The sequence below is a fragment of the Urocitellus parryii genome, chromosome 6, assembly GCF_045843805.1.
Source record: "Urocitellus parryii isolate mUroPar1 chromosome 6, mUroPar1.hap1, whole genome shotgun sequence".
Classification (NCBI taxonomy): domain Eukaryota; kingdom Metazoa; phylum Chordata; class Mammalia; order Rodentia; family Sciuridae; genus Urocitellus; species Urocitellus parryii.
In genome coordinates, this window is record NC_135536.1 from 162,113,413 (window position 1) to 162,138,032 (window position 24,620).

General features: G+C 38.9%; 1 protein-coding gene across 1 annotated transcript in view; it reads right to left on the bottom strand.

The window, feature by feature from the left end:
* Positions 1–24,620, bottom strand: part of Sptlc3 (serine palmitoyltransferase long chain base subunit 3) — a 136,892-nt gene that overhangs the window by 30,144 nt on the left and 82,128 nt on the right. The window contains exons 7-9 of the mRNA XM_026397657.2: positions 20,886–20,991; positions 13,117–13,336; positions 5,327–5,453 (exon numbers count right to left, since the gene is read on the bottom strand). Of these exons, the coding sequence (XP_026253442.1) occupies positions 5,327–5,453; positions 13,117–13,336; positions 20,886–20,991 (453 nt within the window). The remainder of the gene's footprint in view (positions 1–5,326; positions 5,454–13,116; positions 13,337–20,885; positions 20,992–24,620) is intronic.

Genomic DNA, 24,620 nt, shown 5'->3' on the forward strand with positions numbered 1-24,620 from the left:
AACTAATAATAACAGGGATGATTTTGCTCTTTTGAGAGCAAACCATAAAAAGGCAAAGGTAGAGTGGAGAGAATATTCAAGAGGCTTCTCCAGTAATCCAGGTGAGACATGATGGAAGGAGTGATGGAGAAGTGAGAAGTGACCAGATTCTGAAGATACATGTTAAAGGAAGTGCTGCAGTTTTGCTGATAGAGTAGGAATCAGGTGTGAGAGCAAGGGAGAATTCCAAGATGGGCAAAAGCTATTGGAAAATTTGTGAAAGGAAGGGGAAAACAGCAAACAAGTTAAAAATACTGGTAGCTTTATTGTTTACTATGTATCAAACATCACACTATGTTCCCTATATCACATCATTTGATCTTCCTGACAACCTCAACTCTCAATGCAGGACGGAGGTGAAGAGAGGGCAAGCAACGGTTATGAAGCAAATGGTAGGCCAGGCCCTGGGCCCAATGCAGTCTAGCACAGCGTGTACCCCTTTATTCATCTATGTGATTCAATCTGTACTTTTTATGAGAAGTGAAAGGTTATTCAGAATTGGGAAAAGTGGGTGTGGAGAGGAATGGTCAAGACTGGAAGCTGAAAAAAAAAATGTTGACTGATGAATTGAAAACCAGGCATCAAAGACTTAAACAAAAGAAGACAACTGTTGACAATGTTTTCTTTAGGGGAGAGGTCTGTAGTTTGTGACTCACCCTCCTATGGCTGCTTGTGCTATGTCTAGATGAAGAAAGATGCTGAGCTGCAATCTTTCTGGACCTCTCCAAGAGTAATCTCAACCACTGAGTGATCCCTTCAGCTGCCACAACTGATGTGGAACTGATTCCGGGCTCCTAGTCCTATGAGATAAACATCCCCACAATCTTATTTAGCATAAACACTGACCTGAAATCGAGCAGGCTGGCAAGATGGAAGTTGAGTCATGACATATTTATTAAGCTGAGCACTGAGTTTGACACTCAGAGGAACACCAAATTAATTCAAGACACATTTCTTGCCCTTAAGGGGTTTACAGCATGGGTTTGGCTGAGGGACCACCCAACATCCATTAGGATGGGGAAATCAAATCTCCACTTTGGGCTCATTGCATTGCACAGAGTGACAGGCCAGGAGATTAAACCGGTCTTGGTGCATATGGAATGCACACCCGGCCTGCAGCCCCTCAGCCTGTGTGCATTAACTCCACCAGCAGCCTGGCTGCAGAGTGAAGGTGGCTGTTTGTGCATAAACATTGTCATTTCACTGGGACTGCTATTTCATCTTTGAACCTTGGCATCAAAGGAACACTGACCTTATTCCTGTAGCTTGCCTTTCTTTGAAGCGTATGGCTTTGCATTGCAGATTAAAGTGAAGACATTCATCAAGGAACAGATCTGGCCAACCGCTCCCCAAACTCCACCAGAAACAAAGCCTTGAAAGGCTCCAATCACAGTTGCAGTGGAGTGGGCTGAAGATGAAGGCTTGGAGCCAGGCTCCTCTTTCTCAGATCCTGTAAGTCAGCTCTAGCATGACAGTGCATCCCTTTGAGTGTTGGGCAACTTTACCCTGAAAGGCAGTCTGTCTCTGTAGAAAGGGGTAAGCTAATGCAATATTCCCAACCTGTTTCTGTTCATTTTCTTTAAAGCAGGCATTGTTGTAAATGAGGCCAGTGTGATCATTCACTGTGTGCCTTTGAACTCTTCAAAAGATGTGCCAGGCAGAACCACCTGAAACTTGGCTGATGATTCTGTCAATTGAGTTTTCTATTGCTTTCCTTTGTTCATTTATTTGAAAGAAAACTTTCCTATCTGTCTTCCTATTTCTGCTATCTTGGCTCTAAGAAAATAGACTATACACACAGAATTCTCTGTTCTGTTTTTTTTCTCTTTCTTTCATTCTTTCTTTCTTTCTTTCTTTCTAAGATGGCAAGAGGAGTAAAGTGAGAAACTTCAACTATGAGGTTAAAAATAATAACCAAATAATTGCTTAATCATAAGATTGAGGGAAAGAACCAAGAGAAATAGTTCCCACCTCAGGGGAAGAAAAATTGATGATGGATGACTACTGAAGGGCAAATTATCATATCTTCAAATGAAATCTTTCTGCAGATCTTCAATTCTGATCAGATAAACAGTGAGTTCTGTCTGCAATGAAGGGGTAAAGCAATCCAGAGGAGGGAAGGAAATGATTGTAAAGTTGTATACATATAAATCAACTGATTCTAAGAACAAAGCACCAAAGAGTTTAAGAAATTAGTGAAAATCCCTGCTGAGACTTAGGCTAATTTTCAAAATAACGTTTTCCTAGTTAATCATCTTCAAAATAATACCAAAGGATAATTTTGATTATTATGAGACAAGTCACTTGCATTTTTGCTTAAATCTCAAATAATTGATTTTCCATTAAGAAGTGCTTGAAGTTCAAGAAAAAACTAATAGAGCTTTGTGGAAAGCCAATGGTTTCAGGCCAGCTTTTTAAAAAATTTGGTATTATTCATCTATTTATTTATTTTTGTGGTGCTGGGGATTGAACCCAGGGCCTTGAGCGTACTAGGTAAGTGCTCTATGACTGAGCCATACTCCCAGCCCCTGAAATGTTTTTTTAAGATAACTTGACACACATAGAAATGAATGTAACTCTAAATAGCTTTAGTTTTTAAAGGCTGAGAAATAACTACTTATACAATCACCATATCTCTTTTTTTTGGGGGGGGGTACTGGAAATTGAATTCAGGGATACTCAACCACTGAGCCACATCCCCAGCCCTATTTTGTATTTTATTTTAGAGATGGTCTCACTGAGTTGCTTAGCACCTCACTGTTGCTTTTAACTCAGGATCCTCCTGTCTCAGCCTCCTAAGTCACTGGGATTCAAGTATGCGCTACCACACCCTGGCCTAATCTCCATATCTCTTAATTTACCACCTCCTCTTTTTGGGGTATGACTATGTGACCAGTTTTTGCCAATGAACTATAAGCAAGGTGATAAGTATCACTTACAGACTGACCTCACTTTCTCTCTACTTTGGTCACCATAGAGGCCATGAGTCAAGATGGCCAAGCCTGAAAACGACCTGAATCACTGCTCTATAGACAAGAAGTGTGCCAAGAGTTGTCTGATTTTATTAGCTTTGTTTGGTGCAAGCAATAAATAAAACTTGATTTTGTTAATCCACTGAGATTTTCAGGGTTTATTTGTTATGGTGTGTAACTGAGTTTATCCTGATTAAGGGTCAGGATAGACATCTAGTCCTACTTTCCTCTGTAGTAAGAATTTTTCCTACGGCATCCTTGAAAAGTGTTCAAATACTTCTTGAACACTTCAGTAATAATAGCAAATAACAATAATACACAATTAGATAGGACTTATTATTGTTTCCAGACACATTTAAAATTATTCAACATGGATTAATGTACCAAATTCTTATGAAACCTAGACACATAAATGTTATTTGCCTTATTTTACAGCTGGAGGAACTGAAGCACAGAGAATCTAAGTAATTTTCTCAGGGTTGAAAAGATAAATCGCTTTCCTAAGGCCACACAACGCTAAGTAGATTCTAGGAAGTAGATTCAACTATCTTCAGCCTGTAAAATCAGGACTTCCTATACTGGGTTTGAATTTCCTTTTTGCAAAGAGCATTTAACAAGATGCAATCCCAGGGAAGACCTTAGAGATCAATCAACCACTAAATTTTATAGGAGGAAGAGAAATTATCAGAAACCATTCTTCAGGCCATTTTCCTGATTTAGGGGGAAAAATGTTTTACTTTGTGGTTTCCAGATAAGTATCCTGGGGAGAACTACAGCTTAATAGAAGGGCCGCAGTGGCTATAGGTCAGAATGTATGGAGACACCGCTTTAACCAGACCAGCCTTATTCTTCTCTGCTATAAATGAGGAACATAGATTTTTTCCTTATCTGAAATGCTGTGAGCAGCAGTGTTTTGGATCTCAGATTTTCTTGGATTTTGGAATATTTGCATATATATAACGGGATATGTCGAGGACAGAACTAAAGTCTAAACACAAAATTCATATATGTTTCACATACACCTTATACACCTAACCTAGAGGTAATTTTTTAAAAAATATTTTTTAGTTATAGATGGACACAGTATCTTTATATTGTTTATTTATTTTTATGTGGTGCTGAGGATCAAACCCAGTGCCTCACATGTGTGAGGAAAGTGCTCTGCCACTGAGCCACAACCCCAGCCCCCTAGAGGTAATTTTATAAAATATTTTTAATCACTTGCTTTGACTATGTCCTATCACATGAAGTCAGGTATGGAATTTTCCACTTGTGGTATCATGTCAGCTCTCAAAAATTTTGTTTCAGATTTTAGAGCATTTGAGATTTCAGAATTTCAGGTTGTGAATGGCCAACAGGTCCTAGGTTTCTGGTAAAACACATATCTGAGTAAGTATTCTGCTGCCTTTAATAATATTTAAAAAGGAGGGATATCACCATGTATCTACTGAAATAGGTTTGGAAGTTTGCACTAAACAACCCAGGGCTTTGGACCAGCTGGAAGGAGGGACAGAATACAAGAATTGCCTAGCCTAGTGGCCTGTTCTGGGATCAGTATGATTTGCTACTTCTATAAATGTGCTTACTAGCTTGCCTGGCAGGGAGAGTTGCTTTACTCATCATTGAAGTCCCCACTGGTATGTGACACATAGTAAAAACTCTATAAAAGAGGTCTGAAAGATAGAAGGACAGTTCCAAGAGGCTTTGATGAAACCATTCTTCAAAAAGAAATTCTTCAAAAAGAAGATTATATTCATTTGGGTTGAACAAAGTAGCCAAATTTTAGATGAGGTGACCCGATGACAACTAAATGACAAATAAATGACTGGAAAGCTATTGTGTGTGTGTTTCCCCATAGGTCCTCAAGTGGCCACTGGTGGCTTTCCCTTGCCTAACCTCTGCCGGAAAAAATACAAAAGCGTTTCAAGAAGTGAATATTAAATAGACTAATTTGGTCTCTGGGAAATACAGGAGACAGAGCTCAAACATATATAGGCAAACACACACACACACACACACACACACACACACCACAATGTTTACTTCATTTTAACATGGGTCACACAAAATTGTCCAAATTTGCTAATCATGTTAAAGGGTGAATTAGAAGATTTTCTTTGTTTAACAAAGGATTTGTGCGTGTACATGTGTGTATGTATGTGTGTACTGACAACAGCTATAGTATACTTGTCACCCAATTTGATTTACAAATTGGACTTCATAAGACAAGGATGTGTACTTGAGAAGGAGGCAGATTGACAGAGAGGTTTGAGAGAGGAGTTCAAGAGAACTGTGCTCTTTGAAGATGCTCTTACCTTGTGTGGTCCCGTCCAGGCCCATGATGAGTTTCAGGGATCTGATGATTTGCTCTGCAATCGGGGGGCTCATGGATGTTGCATAAACAGCACTATGTGAGTGAACCCGTAAATAATCCACAAGTTCCTTAAAGAAAAGAGGAAACCAAAAAAGAAGGCAAATAAATATCAGTACTGGTGGTGATTATCAAATCTAGTTCCATCCCCATTCATTGCAACAAAAGATATTTTGATTTTTTCAGCTCAAAAGATGAATGTGCTCTGGTTTCCAATGGGGATTGCCAATTGCTTATTTTTTCTATCCCTTTTTTCTTAGTCTTTCCTTCAAACACCTATGAACAGTATAAAGGGGAGGGTGCTACAAGTTTGAATTAAGATCTTCAATTTAAAACCAGATGTATGAAGGAAAAATGATTTCTGAAACACTTCTGAATGCCTACTACATATGAGCACCGCCTGCCTTAGTATTCAGGAGTATCCAAAGAATACAGGAAATAGTTCTTGCCCTTGAGAATATTACATATGATCATGCTTATGGAAGTGGAAGGGTACAAGAAATAATAGATATGCAAATACATGTATTTTACAGGGCTACAAGATGCATAGGAAAGAGAGAGGCTGCTGGTAGATAGTTGGAATAGATTGGGAAGCTTCCAGTGAGAAGATGGGATCGATTAAGCCTTGAAGAATGAAGATAAACAAGAAAAGAAAACTTGTAAGAAATGGGTGGCACAAGGGAGAAATCAAAGGTGCAGAGAGGCAAGAGAGCAGAAAGCACGTATATTTGATTTGTTAGCAAAGAAATTTTTGTAATTCTTTTACTCCCTGTACCCATACATCTTTGCAATCCAACTTGGTAGGCTCTGGGCTGGCCTTGTGAATTGCTTTGAGAAGTAGAATGTGGCAGAAGTGATGGTGAGCTAGTTCTGAGCCTATGCCTTAAGAGGAATTTTGTTCTTTCAGAACCTTCTTAAGCTGCCATGCAAAGGAAGTCTGAGCTAGCTGGCTGGGGGATGAGATCATGTGGAGTAGAGCAATGCCATTTCAGCAAAGGCCACTCCAGCCATCCAGTGATCAGTTGACCCAACAGCTGACTGTCACACAAGGACAAGTTCAGATGAGACCAAAAAGTAGCCCAGTCGAGCCTAGCCCATATTGTTTATATATAGAATTGTAAGCTAAATACACGTGGTGTTTTAGTCATTAAGTTTTGGGGTGGTTTGTTATTTAGAAAAGACTAACAGATACACATTTTTTGTAGGCTAGCAGAGAACTAGTTAGGTAGGGATAGTGGAAAATTAAACCAGGGTACAGGATAGGACCAGATAAATGCAGATTGTGCCTTAGGCCATAGAGACCTATTGGAATTTTTGTATAACAATCTTTGGAGTGCTGAACCATTACAGAATTTTGGTTTTCAGGGGTAGGAACAATATTTAACCCACATGCCTAACTTCTGGGGCCAATTATAAAGTCCCAGGAAAGTTTGCTGAGAGTCCTAAGAAGTTCCAAAAATCCAATGCCACAATGGGGAGGGATTCAGAGCTGGTATTTGCATGTGCTCAGCTTGACTTCACTAGCACATGGCCTGGGACTCTCTGGATGTCCTATAGAAAAACTAAGGCAGTTAGTGGTAACTATGAATTAAGAGTGAGGTCTTTAAAGGATACACCATTTTCTCTAGGATATCATCATAGCTTAAAATTCCCTTTAAGTCTCTAATTATTCCTTATGGCAGTGAACTGGGAAGAGCTCTTAGGAATGGAGATCTTTTGTTTTTGGGTAGGTCCATATCCTTCTAACCCTCCTTCACTGGTCATATAAATATTCCCCCCTCTGAGCCTGGGAATGGGCCCTGCCTCTCATTTTCTCATCTTTTTTTGGGGTATTTGTAGGCATTTTTTTTTTTTTAATTTACGAGTATTTTGAACATTTGAAGTTCATCTTCCTCAGTAAAGTGGCTGGTCAGCCTCACATGTGGTGTGTGAAGGTTAAATCAATAGGTGATGACTCTACCTGGCCTTTAGGGGGAGCCAAAAGCTCCATTCTGTCCTTCCTGCATCCTCCAAGGTCCTTCATTCTCTGCCTTCCTCTCTACTTTCTTCCTCCTTCTTCTGCACTTTAAATGGTTTATTCCTTTTGGTTGTTTCTTCTTTTCTTCCTAGGTTCTTTCTTTCTCTCTTCCTTGGACTAGGGTTACTTTCCCCCCTCTTTATTTATTTATTTTTTTCATTTCAATTTTTCCATTGAAATGTTTTTTCCTTAGTATTTTCTTCCTTCCTTCACTTTTTTTCATTCACTCTCTCTCTTCTCCCCTTTCTTCCTCTTCCCACTCCTTTCTTCCATCTTTCCTTCTAGACAGTGTTTGCCAAAGACTTGCTCTGACCTATGTGTGGCAGTCCAAGAGGGAAGGGAGGACAGATAGGGACCATACTCTGGTCCCTGGCATCTATTACCCATGTTTATGATGAAAGTTAACTTTACGTCTATTCTGTTCTTTTGTGAATCATATCAGTTTGGTGAAACTCTTTGGGAGAGTTTTCCTCTAGTCAAAGAGCATGTGTATGATGATGTCCTGACTTAAGGCATTAGCCAGGTAGCATTCAGGAAGTTCACTTTGGGGCATCTGGTATACCTCTAAAAGAAAGCAATCATTTTCCAGGTTGCTACAACCAGGCTGCCCTTCAAGTTCTGTGTCCAGCACCCCTAGGGAGAACCGGCAGGGATTTTCTTTCTCTGTTTAGAGCGAGTACCTTCTCACAGGATGCTGGAGGAACCAAGTAGGAGAGAGTGGGTGGGTCAAGCATGTAACATGGATGGGTAGAGGAGACAAAAAGATAAAACTTTGCAGATTGTCTTTATTTCAGCTCCATCATTTTGCAGGAGGTAATGTCCTAAGGTTATGTAACTACACACAGATAACCTCTCACCACAAGCCAACGATATTCAGCTCATGATCTTCTTTCATGATAAGAGGGGTGGTGCAACAGCAGTGAAAAGAAAGAAAAAGAGTGGCATTCTAAACAAAGGAATACTCAGACATGAAGACAGACTGAATGACTCTGAGGAGAAAATGGGGCTAAAAATTGATACCATCGATAATGTATATGCATTTCCTATGTGAGGCTCCATTTTAAGAACTTTGTAGGTGTTTAACTTATTTGAGCTCCACAATAACTCTATGAGATAGGTACTGCTTTTATCATCATTTTACAGATGGGACCACTGAGTCACAGAGAGGTTCAGAAAATTATTCACAACAGATGGCAGAATGAAGATTTGAATCCAAAGAATCTAGTGCTGGAGTCCACCCCATCCTTGGTATTAGACTCATTATCTCTCCAAATCAGACCAAGAGTGGGCTTAGTTTAAGGCGAAGGAGGGTCCAGGAGAGCACAAAGACCAATGAAACTTTTATTTATTCTGTGATACTCTCCTGATCCACAGAGATTGTCCCTTTCATGGGGGAGATGGGAAAGAATTCTGGATATACACCAGTCTACAGTGTCCTAAACCACAGCTTGAATTCTGTCTTTAAACCTTTCATGTCTATTACTATTGTTTCTTCAAAGGAAAGAAAAGCTTGTTGGGAATAGGGATAGAGCTAGTACACTTTCCTGAAATCCACAGAAGTGGGTATTTAGCAGGGGTCCAGCACATCCTAATTATCTAGTGGAAGGTAGAGGGATTTCAAAGATGCAAGAAGGATAGCAGGACTCCTTGATGTATAAAGGGAGTATAAGCTGCATTCTTAGGAACAAGTATAGCAAATGTTCCTGGTCTGAAGGGCACTGCTGACCAAGACCAGACAAGGAAACAAAGCCTCTTTTGCTTCCCACTGTCCCCAACTCCAATTTTCTTTCATAAACTGACAATTTCACAAGCATTCTCAGTTTGAGTAAGTAGCCCATCAATACAACACGAAGACCTTCCATATTACATTATTATTCCTTTGGACTGAGTTCACTTTCTCTCAGTCTGAGTTTGCTGATGAGGGTTAATTTGCTGTGCGGTTCAGAAAATGGGAGTCTTTAAGTAACTTCTGGAGAGTGTCAAGGAAAGCCTCAATTCTTGCTTACTGGTTCCCTTTCTTTCTTTCCACACCCCCCATTGGGCTCCTTGAGCCATGAATTAGGCGTTGGCTTTGGTCTTTTGTAAGGTTAGTCTGGGTAGTGTCTTTCTTCAGTGTGGGTTAGAGGTCTGCTCAGAATGAGGCTTCTAAGTCCATTTGTAAGTTCAAAACCCTGATTATTTTCTTTACCCATAGGCCTGGAGTTCAAGGACAAGGGTGGGTTTTCTGGAGGAAATCAGACAGGAGGCTCTTAGAATAAACATCTTGGTACTCATTCCATGACCCCTATTTACTTCAAAGGGCTGTTAAATACACCCAGGGCAGAGCTGGCTTCTGCAAGGGGCTTGCCTCCTTCTGGCATGCAGGCTGCTGGGGCTAATGATCACCCCAAACTCTGCTGCCCTATCCCACTCTCCTCTTTCAGAATTTCAGCCCTGCAACCTATCAGTCATGAGGACAACCTTTGCTTCATTCATTTGCCACTTTCTGGCCAGCCTTTGGAGGCTGTGGAAGCCAGTGAATAGCAAAGGCATGCAAGGAGTCTGCAGATCTATGCCTGGAGAAAAACTGAGGGTCTGCTGTGTGCAACACATCTTCCCAGCAACTGGATAAATAAAACTTAAAGAAAAAGAGAAAGAAAGAAACGAAAGCAGAAAGAAACCTAGCCCTATCACCTCAGGCTTTCTTCAAAGAAGTCATTCATAGCATGGAGCTCTGACATGGGGAGGGAAGGGATTATCTGACATTTCATCTAAAAGGTCTTAAAAGGACAGGGTCCTCCAAATGGACTGTTCACTCTGTATATATAGCAGCTCCAAACACCATGTGAACAAAATTAAAAACTCTTGCAAGCTTTTGAGAAATTGCTTTGACAGTTTACCTGAGGTAGGGAAAGCAAGCCACAGCCCAGAAACAATCTCCAATTAGCAGAGATAAATTTGTAGGACATTTGTGAGGGGAAGGCTGAGACCCAAACACAACCACTATTGTCTGTGGTCCTACCAGCACAAAGCCAATTTTTCTCAAACAAACAAGATATTGATTTCTTATATGATTTGTTCAGTTACTAATGTATAAAGCTGACCCTGACCCATTCTTCAAGGATTTCTAGAACTTCCCAAACACTGTTTTTGGGAATATCATCCTTCTACATGAGTAATGCCATTTAAAGAGATTTCAGAGCCATATATTTTTGTCTTTTTTCAAATATTTTTCTAGATTTTTGTATTTGCATGATTATTTTCCAATTTCAAGATTTACTAAGAACCCAATAACATTGAAATTTTTTAGAGTTTCAGAAAAATGTCAAGACTAAGAGTGTGCACTTAACTTTTTTATGGTTAATTTTGTAACCATTAGTTTTGAATCTTAGATTTATTTTGTAGTCCCCCCCCACCGCCTTGAAATATATACTTCCAAATATCCAAAGTTTCATAAACTTTGAAAACTGTGCACTAGTTATTTAAATAGATGAATAGAAATATTTTTTCAAATAAAAATTTTTACTATTTGCCCAATCCTATGCTCTTTTGATTCAAAAGCATAGTTTAAAACAGACTTTAAAATGAAATTGTTCACAAAATTATATAAAGTTTAGGGAAATAAAATATGTGACCTAAGTAAGAAGTACATATAATTTTAAATTAATATAATTAAAAATTATAAAGATATCAAGGAGCAGATACATAAATTGTATTCCTTCATGGGCTGTTTAGGTTGGAAGGAAATAAATTTATCTGGATTTATTACGGTCTCACCCAAACTGTTCCAGACAGATATGTGTCTGACTAAATTTAAAATCATCAGAGAATGATCCACACACGCAGTTTCTTAGGTGTCCTCTGCTCTCTCTCCAGGTCTTCCAAACTACCTTATGTATTCAAGATTTCATATCTTGCTGGTTTAGGGCCCTGGCGGATGAACCTCTGCCAAACACTCTCTAATTCCTGCTGCCATCTAGTGGTGAATTCAGAGACTGCATGTAACATGGAGTTTGGGGACAAAAGAGGAGGGGAAGGAGAGAAGGGGTGTGCATGAAGCAGCTTGCTGGATCCAAATATGGTGAACAAAATTGAATTTTCAAAGTGCAAAGATATGAACAAATGTAAAAACTTATTCTGCAATCCTAATTAATGTAAATAATTTTAACAGCTGCCTAGTCTCTATCCCCAAATGAATAGATGTCATGTAGGCAAGAGTACCTCCACTTTTAAATATGGCAACTGACTTCAGGATGGAAAGTGGGAGAAAATCATAGCAAGCTGGTCCTAACTGCAGCTAATCACAGGCCTTTGTTTAAAGTGGGTAACAAACGAAGACACTCAAAAGAGAAAAATGTGACATCTACCCAATTTGACAGCATTTCAAGGATCTGCTTGCTTCAATTTATTCAGGTGCCTTTGGCTCAGGAAACAGTTACGCTTGGTTACAAATTTTGTAGCTCAGACTGCTGCTAAAGTAATCACAAAACCACAACCTCACAAAGCAATGTAACCTGGATGAGGGAGCTTCTAAATTTGAGACCTTCTGATCCCACTGCTGTGACAGTTAGGGAGGGGATATTTAACCTTTCCCTAGATTTAGCTGACATTTGTAAGAATCTGAGCCTCTCCTATGTTTTTAGCATTAGTCTGCTAATTCCCACAGGCCAGTAGAGGAGGATGAAAAACCATGCTTCGAGCACCGGAAGAAAGCAGTACTTACTGAAGGGTAAAAGACCACTTTAAACTCTGAACATTTTAAAGCATCTGTACATCTCATGGCAGGGAGAGTGGCTAAAATGAAATTTGTTATTTTAAATCACAGACTTTCACTGCTCCTACCAAGAGGCTGAGCTTGTGTTCCTGCTGGTCATAGGGGAAGGGAATTGGGAATTTTAGACAAGCTATAGATGCCACCTGCATGCATTAGTTTGGGGCCTGTGGTGCCATGAATGCAAGGTAGAACCAAACTCCATGGTCACACAGTCAGGTGTAGGCTTGTGTGAGATGACCTGCAAGAGTTGGATAAGGCTGTATGTAAGGAGGTTGACAACTCACTCCCTGATCCGGGGAGTTTGAATATTTGATTTTCTTTTTGTCCCTCTTCTTTTAAAATTTCTTTCCAATATTTGTTGTTGTATGTTTACAAACGCCTTGGTGATATATGGGCACTCAAATATCAGGGTTAGAATTCATTTAATCATCTAATCACATCAAATCAGAACCTTTTTTTTAGTTATATAGATAAGAAATTAGAGAATGACAATATTTGGCCTATCACTTATCCAACAACATGAGTAAGTATAGTTTTGTAGACAAAGTGTCTTAAAAGTCTGTTCCTGATCCTGTCATTCTTTAGATCAACACTTTTAAAACCCATGGGGTCAGCCTCTTTAATATCTGTCTTCATTTAAAATTTAGATTTCAATTATAGATTGAAATTCACTCTAAAAGATCCCAGATCCTACCCTGGAGAATCTGGATCCTCTGTACCTTGTGCACACTGCTAGCATTTCTTTTTTTCTTATTATTATAATGTAATCATTCACCCCAGGTTTCTCTTTATCACTGGAGTGTGAGTTCTAGGATGTTCCAGGCCTTGCCTGGCTCTGAACAGGTTACAGAGATTAGACAAGACAAGGTGCATTGAATTGATACCTTCAAAGAATTCAGAGAAGCCCTGCTGACATGCTTCGGATGTTCAGGGTTTAAAAAGACATAAGGAATCCCTTCCTTACCTTTTTTCCAGCTATATAACCTCCAGAGGATCCAAAGCTTTTGGTGAAGGTGCCCATGTACACATCAACATCATCAGGGTTCATTCCAAAGAATTCTCTGACACCCCGGCCAGTTGGGCCCAAGGCCCCAATACTGTGAGCCTCATCCATGTAGAGGTAGGCCTTGTATTTCTTCTTCAGAGCCACAATCTGGGGCAGATTCACAATGGAACCTTCCATGCTAGGAATAAAATGCTCATAATCAAATGCTCATAATCAACAAATACTTTCCTGTGAAGCTCTATTCGTCTCTCTTCTAACCATCCTAGATAGCCTGTTCTGACACAACTAGGGGGTGTCAGGGACATATCATTCCTTTCTTCTCAAGGCATATATATATTTTTTAAAATAAGACAGTCCTCTCAATCTTGTAAGGGTGGTCTGGCACGTCTAAGCTACTTGAGTAAAATAATTTACATTCAATGAATTTGAACCACTTTGGGTTGTTACAGTTAATCTCCAAGCCAACAATTAACCCACCTTATTTTTGATCCAGTTTATTTGTAAAGCTGATTATTGTAACTAGACAGACCATTTTTGGCTTCTAGGTATTCTACTAGTTATAAATTGCTCTATGATGACCCACTTTTTATCCACCTGCTTTTGCCTGTTTGGCCAGGCCTGTCTGACCTAAATTAAGTGCGTGGATTTGCCAAAGATTAAAAGAAGGAATTAAAAACACACCAAAAACCGACTTAATACATCATGGCATTGATTATAGCATAGTAGACAATCCCTAGGACCTCTGTTCAGTACTCACTACCCATCAAAGTCTTATTGGAAGCATCCTGTGGAGTTCCTTCTTTCTGTTCCTTTTGGGCAATGAAACGATGTTGAGCAAGTGTCAGAATCCCCCGAAGGGTTTAAGTTGTGTTCCCTACCAGAGAGTTTCTGATTCAGTAGGTCTAGGGTGGGGCTTTGAATGTGCCTAAGCTCCCAGGAGAGCGGACACCAGTGGTTGGGGACAACACTTGGAAGACAAATGCTACAGAGGAATCCTTTTGCTTTAGACCTAAGTATTTTATTTTTCATGGGATTGTAAACTGCAAAAACACTTAAATCTTCCAACAAAGGGAAAAATATAATGTCAATCAATAAAATTAAAATTTATATTTACATGTTTTTTTTGTTGTTGTTTGTTTGTTTGTTTTTTAGAATTCCATGGGTTTAGAACTTTGGACTTTCATCCATTCTCAGAAAACTGTGGGCTGTATCTACACTGCACACAATTTCGATTGCCCTGACAGGCGAGTTTCACAAAAACACTCAAACTCAACATGCTCGCCACACAAAGGAGCTTGTCAAACAATGCTAGCACCCCTTTAATTTAGTTCAAGGACTAAATCAATTCAATCAAACAAAGTTGAACTACTGCTTCCTTTATAATCAGTTTATTAGATTAAATTTAGTGTATTTAAAAAAAATAAGCTTATATGTGAGGTTGATTGGATCACAGTAGTGCAGCTGGTTGCATAGTTATCCAGACCAAAGTAGGTGGGTTTGAGGAGAGTATGATTATCACTGAGCACAACATTTGTGTTTTTTGCAAAGTTACTTTGGATGTCTTCTCTTAGGTAAATTTGTGAGTTAATTCCAACATTTTCTTAGGTTGACTGCTTGTTGAAGCTGTCTGCATGGAAGGGGAGGCAGGATGGCCATCTGACTGCCGAAATTTAGACCATGGCCACTAGCTGGAAACTTGGGCAACTTATGTACCATTCTCTGCCTCAGTTTCTTCCTATGTAAAATAAGCATGACAATGGAGCCCTCCTCACAGGGTCTTTAGAATATAACTAGAAATCGTGCTTGTAAAGTGACACACAAGTGCTCAGTGAATTGTTATTGTTCCTGGGAGGAGGCATGTAGGAGGAAGTGGTTGCAATGAGGTCTAACTTGGAAAACTGGGAGCTCTTGACAATGCCCTGCATTGAATCTTCTAGGAATGAGGCACGTGGGTGTCATTGTGGGTGTCAAATATAATAAATGGCATTGGGCCTTTGGAATTCTAGAACTTTCTTCTCATCTTTAAAATGTTATAATTTGGTAACACAAATATGCTAAAAATATTTGACATGCCACAAATAGCAGTCCTTTGTTCTGGAACGGGATTTGACAGGAGGCAGTTAATGTTGAATAGTGTTTATAGACACTCTCGGCAGGTAATTAACCATCCTTCCATGGGGCTAGTCTAGTTGATGTTAGGAGCCTGCCCACCTGGTTTATATTTCTTCCTCTAAGATTAATGACTGTACAGTACTGCTGATTTCTGAAGTTAATGCGGGGCACACATAGAGTCCTAGGGAGAACTCAGCTGTTTTCATTTTCTCAGTGTGATCATATTTTAATTGAACCTTTTCTTTTAGTGGGATATTAAAATCTTGCATAAAAACTATCTTATTATCATGAATTATTGTAAAAAAAGCACCCAAAACAACAAAGAAGAAAGAACAGCATTTTGTTCTTTGTAAAGGAAAGATTATATTTTTAACTTCAATAGAAGAAAAAACAACTAAAGTGTAACTACAAGTAAAGATAATTCCATCAGTTAATTTGAAAGCTCTGTGCAGGGACTTGAATTATTCTTAAACCAGCAAGTCAGTGAATCATTTCTTTATATATTTTCTATTACATAGTGTGTATTAGCTAAGTGACAAGACTCCCTTTTGAAATCTCCCTCTCATCACCTTTCTCTCCACATATAAACCATATTATCCACTGGCAGGATTGGAAATTAAACCATTGGTTGGCCAATTTGCATGTGGAAAAATCACCCTGGTGGGTCCAAAGATGAGAGGAGGTGGGTAGGGAGAGAGTTATGATTAAAAATAACTATTCTTTCATTATTATTTGCTTTTACATGTTTAAACCATAGAGATATAGGATAGTGTTTTACCATTAAAGTTCTCAATTCTTAATTTATACTGTTTTGGAGAGCCAAATGGATTACTTAGTCTATTCTTAAATCAGATGGCATTCTGAGACTTCAGCATAAGTTTATATGTGCATTTTTTTGAAGTTTGGGCTCCTCCCATGCTAGTTTAGGTTCCAGGTTATTTGGGATATTTTCCTTATCTAGTATGTTTTTAAATAATTTTGAGATTTCTGAACCACCACGAGTTAATAAGAAATCTAGATTTCTCAGAGACAAAAAACCCTACAAAAATATGATTTTAAAACAATAGGAAAATGCAGATCAGAATACTAAAATAATACTATTGCATTATAATATGTACATAGGTATATGGAAATCATGGGATCATAAATCATAGATTTATTGAGACTTCAAGTTTCAATCTCCCCATTTTATAAAGAAACTAAAGTCTAGATAGACTAGTTGTAAAAGTTGAAATGAGTGATCTTGGGTTTCCATGGTTACTTCCTTGGATGTGGACAGATGGGCTGACTCTTGTGTTTCTATTGAGCCTTTGTCCTACCAAGGTCACCTGGGTTTAATCCTAGCTCTGCTTTATCTCATTTATCTGTCTTGGGGAGAGTTATCTAGGCTTCTCAGCCTCAGTGTCTTCATCTTCAAAATAACCTCAGGGGCACTGAGAGGATTATTCAAGACTGCATTTGTGAAATACATAGCAAGGAGCAGACACATGGTAAATTATGATTCCATCCTCTGACATCTGCTCTTGGTGTGAATGAAGTGCAAAGAGCTTTGCGGCCAATATATGTTGCAACTTACTCAATTGTAAACAAATATCATGAAGAAGACAGCCACTCTGTGTGGCCTTTCTATGGGACAGGCCTCTGACAAAGACCAACTTATATGATCTCATTTAATACTTTCAAAATAGCTCCTTTGAGGGTACATAGTTAAAGGCAGCCACATCAGGATTTGAACCCAGGTTCCAGACCTGCCTATAAATCCTGACTCTTCTATATTATATATAAAAATAAAATAACACGTACAGTTGGTGACATTAATCATAATTGATATAACTTAATAATTATTATTATATTACTTTTGTGGAGTTTTTTTGACTCTTTAGTCTTGGTACCTAGTCTTTTTAAATCTTTTATTTTTAAAATTTTATTTATTTATTTATTCTAAAAAATACATGACAATAGTGATACCTCTCAGGAACTTTCTGATTTGGCCGACTGATCTTTTTTGGCATTATGAAAAATATACGATATGTGAGCTCTTTGTGGTGGGGGTACTTTTTCCATGTTGACAGACCATGAGCAAGAGAAAAAAAGAAAATCCTAGAAGTTAAAATTCAAAGGAGGCTTTGAGAAGGCATCACCTAGATCCGTGTTCATAATACACCCCTCAAAAGTGGAAGTACAGTTGTAAACTATTGATTTTACATTTCTAACTTTGAAAAATCCTCTGGGAATGATTCCATGTTTTGGTGATAGCTGAAAATTAGAACCCCTGTATGAATACTTTCCCATTAAGGTTTGCTGAAGAACTCCCCTTAGGCTAGCCTTATTTTACAGATGAGGAAACTAAGGCTCCATGTGGTATTGGCATTTTCTAAGAGGTGCCCTGATTCCTGTCTATAAATAAGACCTTTCGGGCATCCTATCATGTGCAGATAGGATAGGAGCCTCTTTGTTAAGAATGTCTATGTCAAGGGGAGACTTCACTCTGCATAAATGCCAGGTTGATTGAGATGCTATGGTAAACTGCCTCCAACAAGTACAGCCTGCAAGTATTCCTATCCTTGTGTACTCAAGTTGATTCTCTTATCAAGAGACAAGGTCTAGGGCTGGGATTATAGCTCAGTGATAGAGCGCTTGCCTAGCATGTGAGAGGCACTGGGTTTGATCTGAAGCACCACATAAATATAAATAAATAATAAAGGTATTGTGTCCAACTACAACTAAAAAAAATTTAAAAATATATATAGGCAAGGTCTATTTCACCTTCTTGGAATCTGGGATGGCCTTATGATATGATTTGGCCAACAGGGCATGACAAAAGTGATGCTGTTTCAGTTCAAGGGGCAATCCCTTAAAATGATGGCAGCTTCTGCTTTTGCTCCTTTGGAAGCTAGTTGTTGTGTTGTAAGGAAGCTTTGGCTAAATAGTCAAACAGAAAGAGAATATATGCAGAAAAAGCCATGTGAAAGAGAATAAGGCACCCAAGTCAACAGCCAGTACCAAGGGTTAGAGGTGTAAATGACATAATTTTGGATATTCCAGTCCCAGCTGAACTCTCAGTTGAACACAGTCCCAGGAAGAATCCAACATAGAGCAGAAGTACTGCCCAGTTGGTTCAGATGACCCAGGTAGAATGGAGAATAATAAATCACTTCTGTGTAAACCATTGTGCTTTGGGGTGATTTGTCACATAGCAATGGACAACTGAGCAGTTACCATTGCTAATGCAACCTAAATTATAGGTTAATGCCACACTGGCTTGGAGCCAGAAGTCCACACCTGGCTTGCTTGTCCTTCTGATATCATGGTAGGACACAGGCCCACATACCATTAACAAATTCTTCAGCTGAAATGGTTTCTCTGTGTAACTAATGAGAATATTTGACATTAAAATGGTGGTGGTACTCTTAGTTTCAGCCATGGTTAAAATGCCTGAAACTTAATTATCCATCAGTAGAATCTAGTTCTGTTTATTTTAATCGATTTCAATTACTCTAGTTAAAGGAGATGCCTGGTGTGCTTTCCCTTGGCCCATATATACTCCCACTAGTCCAAGTCTGAATGACAGGTGTTTGATAAGGGCTGTCTTCTTCCTTTCCGAGGCTGGCACTGGCACACATGACACAAGGAGAAATAGCTATACTTGAGGTTATGACACAGAGTAAATATGAGATTGCTTGTTAAAATTAGCAAGTTTAGGATTAGTGAAGAGTTCATTATTCTTGAGCAGGGTTTCTCAAACTTGGCATTACTGCCATTTTGAGCTAGATAATTCTTTGTTGTGAGGGAAGATGTCTTGTGCATTGCAGAATGCTTAGCAGCTACCCTAGCCTCTCCCCACTAGATACCAGCGGCATCCTATTGCAAATGTAGTAACTGAAAATTGCCAAATATGCCTACATTGGGGACAGTTGAGGACCACTAGTTTAGAATCCCAAAGACTTCTGTATTAGTGCCACACTGCTGGGTAATGTGACCTTAGGAGGTAATGATAGGTGATGCAGGAAGTAGGCTATGAGAAATTTAAAAGCCTCCTTTGCAACCCCTCACTAGCTCTGGGAATATTCAGAACAGCAGTACTTTGGTAGGCAAGTACTAGAGTTAAATTTTTAAAAAAAGATATCATAATTATCATTATTATTTTAAATATGGGAGAATTTGCCTGTTTCTAAAATGGATGGTAGTGTATTTCTTTAGTTATTTGTTTCTCAGTTGTTATGGCTTGAATCTGAGGTGTCCTCCCAAAGCTTTTGTGTTAATAAGGAATATTCAAAGGTGAAATTATTATATTATGACAGTTGTAAACTAAACAGTCCATCCTGGTTTGAATGGATTAACTGGGTGGTTAAATGTTGGCAGCTAGTATACGCCTAGAGGAGGTGGCTCACTGGGGGTGTGTCATGGAAAGGTTTGTCTTCCCTGCAGCCCCTTCCCATCTCTCTCTGCGTCCTGGCCAGCATGAGGTAAGTAGCTTTCCTCTGCCACTTTCCTTCCACCATGATAATCTACCTCACCTCAGGTCCAAAGCAATGAGGGTGACCAACCATGGACTGAGCCTCTGAAACTGCGAGTCTCAAATACATTTTTCTCCTCTAAGTTGGTTTTGTCAGGTATTTTGGTCATAGCAACATAAAGCTGACTAACACATTACTTATGTAAGAGAAACACGTGCAGGGATTGATCAGACTAGCCAGCTGAAGGTAGCTAGTTCTTAAGCCTCCTTTGCAGTCATACTCCTCCTGGTTGGAAGGTTAAACAGCCTTTCTTTCCTTTTAACATTTTTCACTTCTCTATCATTATTTCATAGTAAATCTCTCCCTTGAATACTCTAACATTAAGATTATTTGAGAATTGATTTAGGTAGGAATTGGTACCTCCAAGATAATATTTCCTTGGCCTATGGATTAGGAAACCCAACAGCAAAAAAAAAATGCTTAGATGTGACTTTCATTTTAACAATGGTAATTCGTTTAGGTAGAGAATGAAGCGATTTATATCATAACCGGAAATATAAAAGTACAGCTATGAATGGCTTAGTGTTTGCCCAACTTAAAAGGAGACAGAAAAACTTGATCCTGAGCATATATTAAAATGTTAAGATCATCACACTGCCATCCTCCCTCCTCCCTTGGCTCTGGAGAAAGCTTTTTGTCTTCTGATGCCAGTCACTGAACGTGAAGTTGGCCAAATTCAGAAAGCAGCTGGTGGTTGAATGCACTGGCTAGTTAGCGGTATCAGGGGCCACTGATTGAAATTAATATTACAGAGGAAAGGCAAGGAACATTCTGATGTTGAGTAACTCAGTCACAAAAGATGTCTAAAACCCCAGGGCAGGTAAAGGTAGTGGAAAGAATCAACACAAATTAATTATGAGAACACTTTTGATGAAGGCTTCAAGAGCATGTGAACCTCCAAGGTGTTCCACCATATGCAAAATGTCACTGAAAAGATGGAGACCCAAGGACTGACAACTCCCATAAGTAACTCTGTTTCAGGTTTTTTTTCATAATATCCATACCTAATTTGTTTCTTCATTTACCTAGGAAAGGTCAGTTTTCCCCTATCGATCATCCCTTCTATGGGTGTTAAAATGGCTGTGGTTATTTACATACCTGTAGATGCCCTCTACCAGGATGAGAATCTTCTTCCAAGCTCTGCGAGTTCGAGGCTGACCATAGATGATAGCTTCTCTCAGGAGCTTCTCTAAGTCTTCTATATCTTTACATAATCAAAAAAATTAATAATAATAATAATAAGATAGATAGATAAAGAGAGAGAGAGAGAGAGAGAGAGAGAGAGAGAGAGAGAAATTGAGTCATGAGAGGGTTTTTCTTTCCCTTCCTCATTTTCTCTCCTAAGAAGGTGTCAGATAATTTAGGTTCACACTCAGACTTGAACTTTCAGAGAACTAAGTTAGAATCAGAGAACACCAGGGACGACAGAACTCTATTTCTTAGTAAAACTTAACTCTCTTGAGATGAATAGCTGGATTTGTATGAGTAGGCAGAGTCAACCCTTACTGAAGGTGCATGGTTTCCAAGGCTCTTAACGGTTTCTTCTGCTACATTAAAGAGCTTGAAATTCTACATTTAATGCATCTCTTAAGCTGAAGCTTGTTGTCAGGTTAAAATGACCTCTGAGAGATACAAGTAACTCCCACTCAGGTATTGTGCAGACTAGTATACTAGGATTTAGTTAAGTTTTCATGGTATGGCGACTTTGCTGGTAAGGGATCTCACTTCCTATGCTGTGGGACTTGATTTTTTTTTCTTGGTACCTGGGATTGAACCCAGGGGTGCTTAACCCCTGAAACACATCCCCAGCACTTTTTATTTACAGATGGATTCTCACTGAGTTACTTAGGGCCTTGTTAAGTTGCTGAAGCTAGCTTTGAACTAGGATCCTTCTGCCTCAGCCTCCTGAGCCACTGCGATTATAGACATGTGCCATCAAGCCTGGTGGGGCTTGATTTTTGACATCTTTCAATCTTAGAAATTTCAAAACTATAAGAGGGTAGGATAATTAGTCCTCCTTTGTAAAATATATTTGCAGATTCTGGACACATTAATAATAGCTCCTGATTATTGAGTCCTGTATGTGTGCATTCACCCTTCCAAGCCCATTCATTCTTTGTTAAAGTTCATTTAATCTGCATAAGAATCCTCTGAAGAAAGTACTAAAAATTTGTCCATTTTATGATTTAGGAAACTGAGGCACAGAGGGGTTTGGTAAACTACCCAAGGTCTAGATCATACATGGCAAAGTCAGGATTTGACCTCATAGTCTGTATTGTGATTCTCATTTGTGACTGCTACCCTTACTGCTTTATGTGAAAACTATGTGCTATCTTCTCAAACTCCATGATAATGTAGAAAGAAGGAGGAAAGTCCAGCAGATCATCCTTGTTAACATTTACTGACAAATATAATTAACAGTGCATTTCATTTATCTGCAATTTGATGTAGATGGCTGGGCTTGGGTTGAGAGATTATGATGAACTTGTCTATCAACTCAGCTATTCGGTGTGTGTGTGAGCGTGTGTTGGTGTGTGTGTGTGTGTGTGTGTGTGTGTGTGTGTGTGTGAGAGAGAGAGAGAGAGAGAGAGAGAGAGAGAGAGAGAGAGAGAATCATCAAGTACATTTGAGCAAAGTACATTCAATAAAGGTGCCTTCATCTGAATAGGAGTAGGCTTGGATAAATCAGATTTTGCTGGCTCAATTTCAGAACATTTTTGCAAAGGAAACCTTGGTTTCTTTGTGTCTCACAACCTGTCACCAGCACCAACATACTATCTTGAGCTCTGACATTCAGAAAAAGTATATGACATGTAACTAGGAGCATTATGTTCTAGAAAGCGCTCTTGGAAATCCAAGACTTAGCTCTAACACACTCTTTGACATCCTTTGATCTTCTTAAGAAAACTCATAATGTATTTTATGAAGTAATGAAGAAATGAAGAAATAATTCTTCATTCAAATAAATAAGGCCTTACATATTGGCAAGAGCCCCTTTTTAGTGTTTCATCAATCACATTTGGCATCATATGTGAACCAACAGATAAAAAAATGTCACTTTTATTTCTTTAATTATCCAGAGACTAACTTTCTGGGTGATACATCTGTGTAGTTACAGAATTAATCAATGGTAATGATAACATGGGAATCCGTGAAAAAAAGAAATGAAAGAGATGGTAGATTTTCATTTTATTTCATGCCACTTTTTTTTCCTTTTGTCTGCAAAACAGGTTTAATGATATGCCTGGCATCAGTATCGTTTCCTATGCATCAAGTACGTCCTAATTGCCAAATATATGGGGCTTTTACAATTATAGGCTTCTTTCCCCTCAATCCTGTCCTATTAGACATACGAGTGGCATTTGATATAATTCAGCCTGTACTTAGCTTTAAGTTTCTCTCCTCTAGTATTTGGACACCATTCTTCTTTGGTTTCTGTTATCCCTCTTCCCACTATTTCTAGTGTCCTTCATAGGAGCTATTTCTTCTTTCTACCACTGTTCTTTTTAATGTTCATCTCTTGTCTTTTACCTTGTCATTTATTTGCCAGTGGTCTCCACCCTCAGTGTGAACAGAATACAACATCTAGGGTTCTGATCAGTATGCAGACTCCTGATGTTTCTATTGAGATTGACTCTCTCCTGAGAGTTGGTGTGAGATGAGGCCCAGAAGTTTGCATGTTTGGGTTCTTAGAGCTCTTGGATGCTTAACTGCAAGCCAGATCTCTGTTCTGGGTTACAAACTGGTTTTCCAACTTTATAACTCTTTAGACAAATCCGTGGGTACCTCAAACCCAACATTTCCAAGATGGAACTCATGGCAGATTGCATTATTAGACTTATTTCTCACTTTCCCTTCATTTGAGTTTTTTGCTATATGACTTTGCCATTTTTTCCTACTAAAAAGGTAGACAACCTGCCTCTTGACTGGGGTTCAGCCAAGTGAATATCTTGGGTTAATCAAGTGTAAAGAGGAGACAGTTTGCTAGTTCCAAATACAGGTTGGAAAAAGGCCTCATATATTTCTATTCTTTCTCTTTAGCTTCTGCTAGTGTCTTGATAAAAAAAAAAAAAAAATCCCCAGGCTAGTCCACTAGTCCCGGGATGGTCCCATAAAAAAATAAAAGACAGGCAGGGTTTAGTTATCCCAACCCTCCTACAGTCTCAAGTGAGAAATAAGTGCTGATTTTTATGTGCTATTGAGGTTTTTAGGTTATTTGTTATAACAACAGGGACCTTATACAATCTCAAAAGGCCCTTTCTAGTTTAGCCTCTGCATATTTTTCCGACATAGTTTCTCAGTGTTCTCCGACACAGTCTCCAAGCTCTTCCTGTTGTCTATCTGAAGAGTTCCACTCATCATTCAAACATCAACTCAAAAGTTCCTGGTCAATAATGGGGCTTTCTCCTTAGTGCCCCTCACGACTCATCTATTCTTCTTTTAAGCACCCATTACAAGACTAATTATTGATTTTCATATCTCTCCTCCTTGGAAGACAGGGGCCTTCTCTTCTGTATCTTTCTAGCCAAAGTCCAAGTACAAATATTAGGGACACATCAATATTGGATTATTGGATCGATTCTCTTTTCATAAAAGTAAAGACCACTTTTAGATATAAGTAAAATTATTAGAAAGGATAATTGCCAACTGTCTGACAATTCTTTAATCATCTGTGCTTTTGTTTTTGTTTCAAAGACAGGTCTATCTCTTCTGAATGTTTTTTTTGGGTGCATGTTTTATCATTAACCACTAGATGGCAGCCAAGGAAACAAAAAGTAGCTCTGTCAAATTTTCAAGGGTCATCAACCCTCACTGGTGTTGTTGTTGTCATTT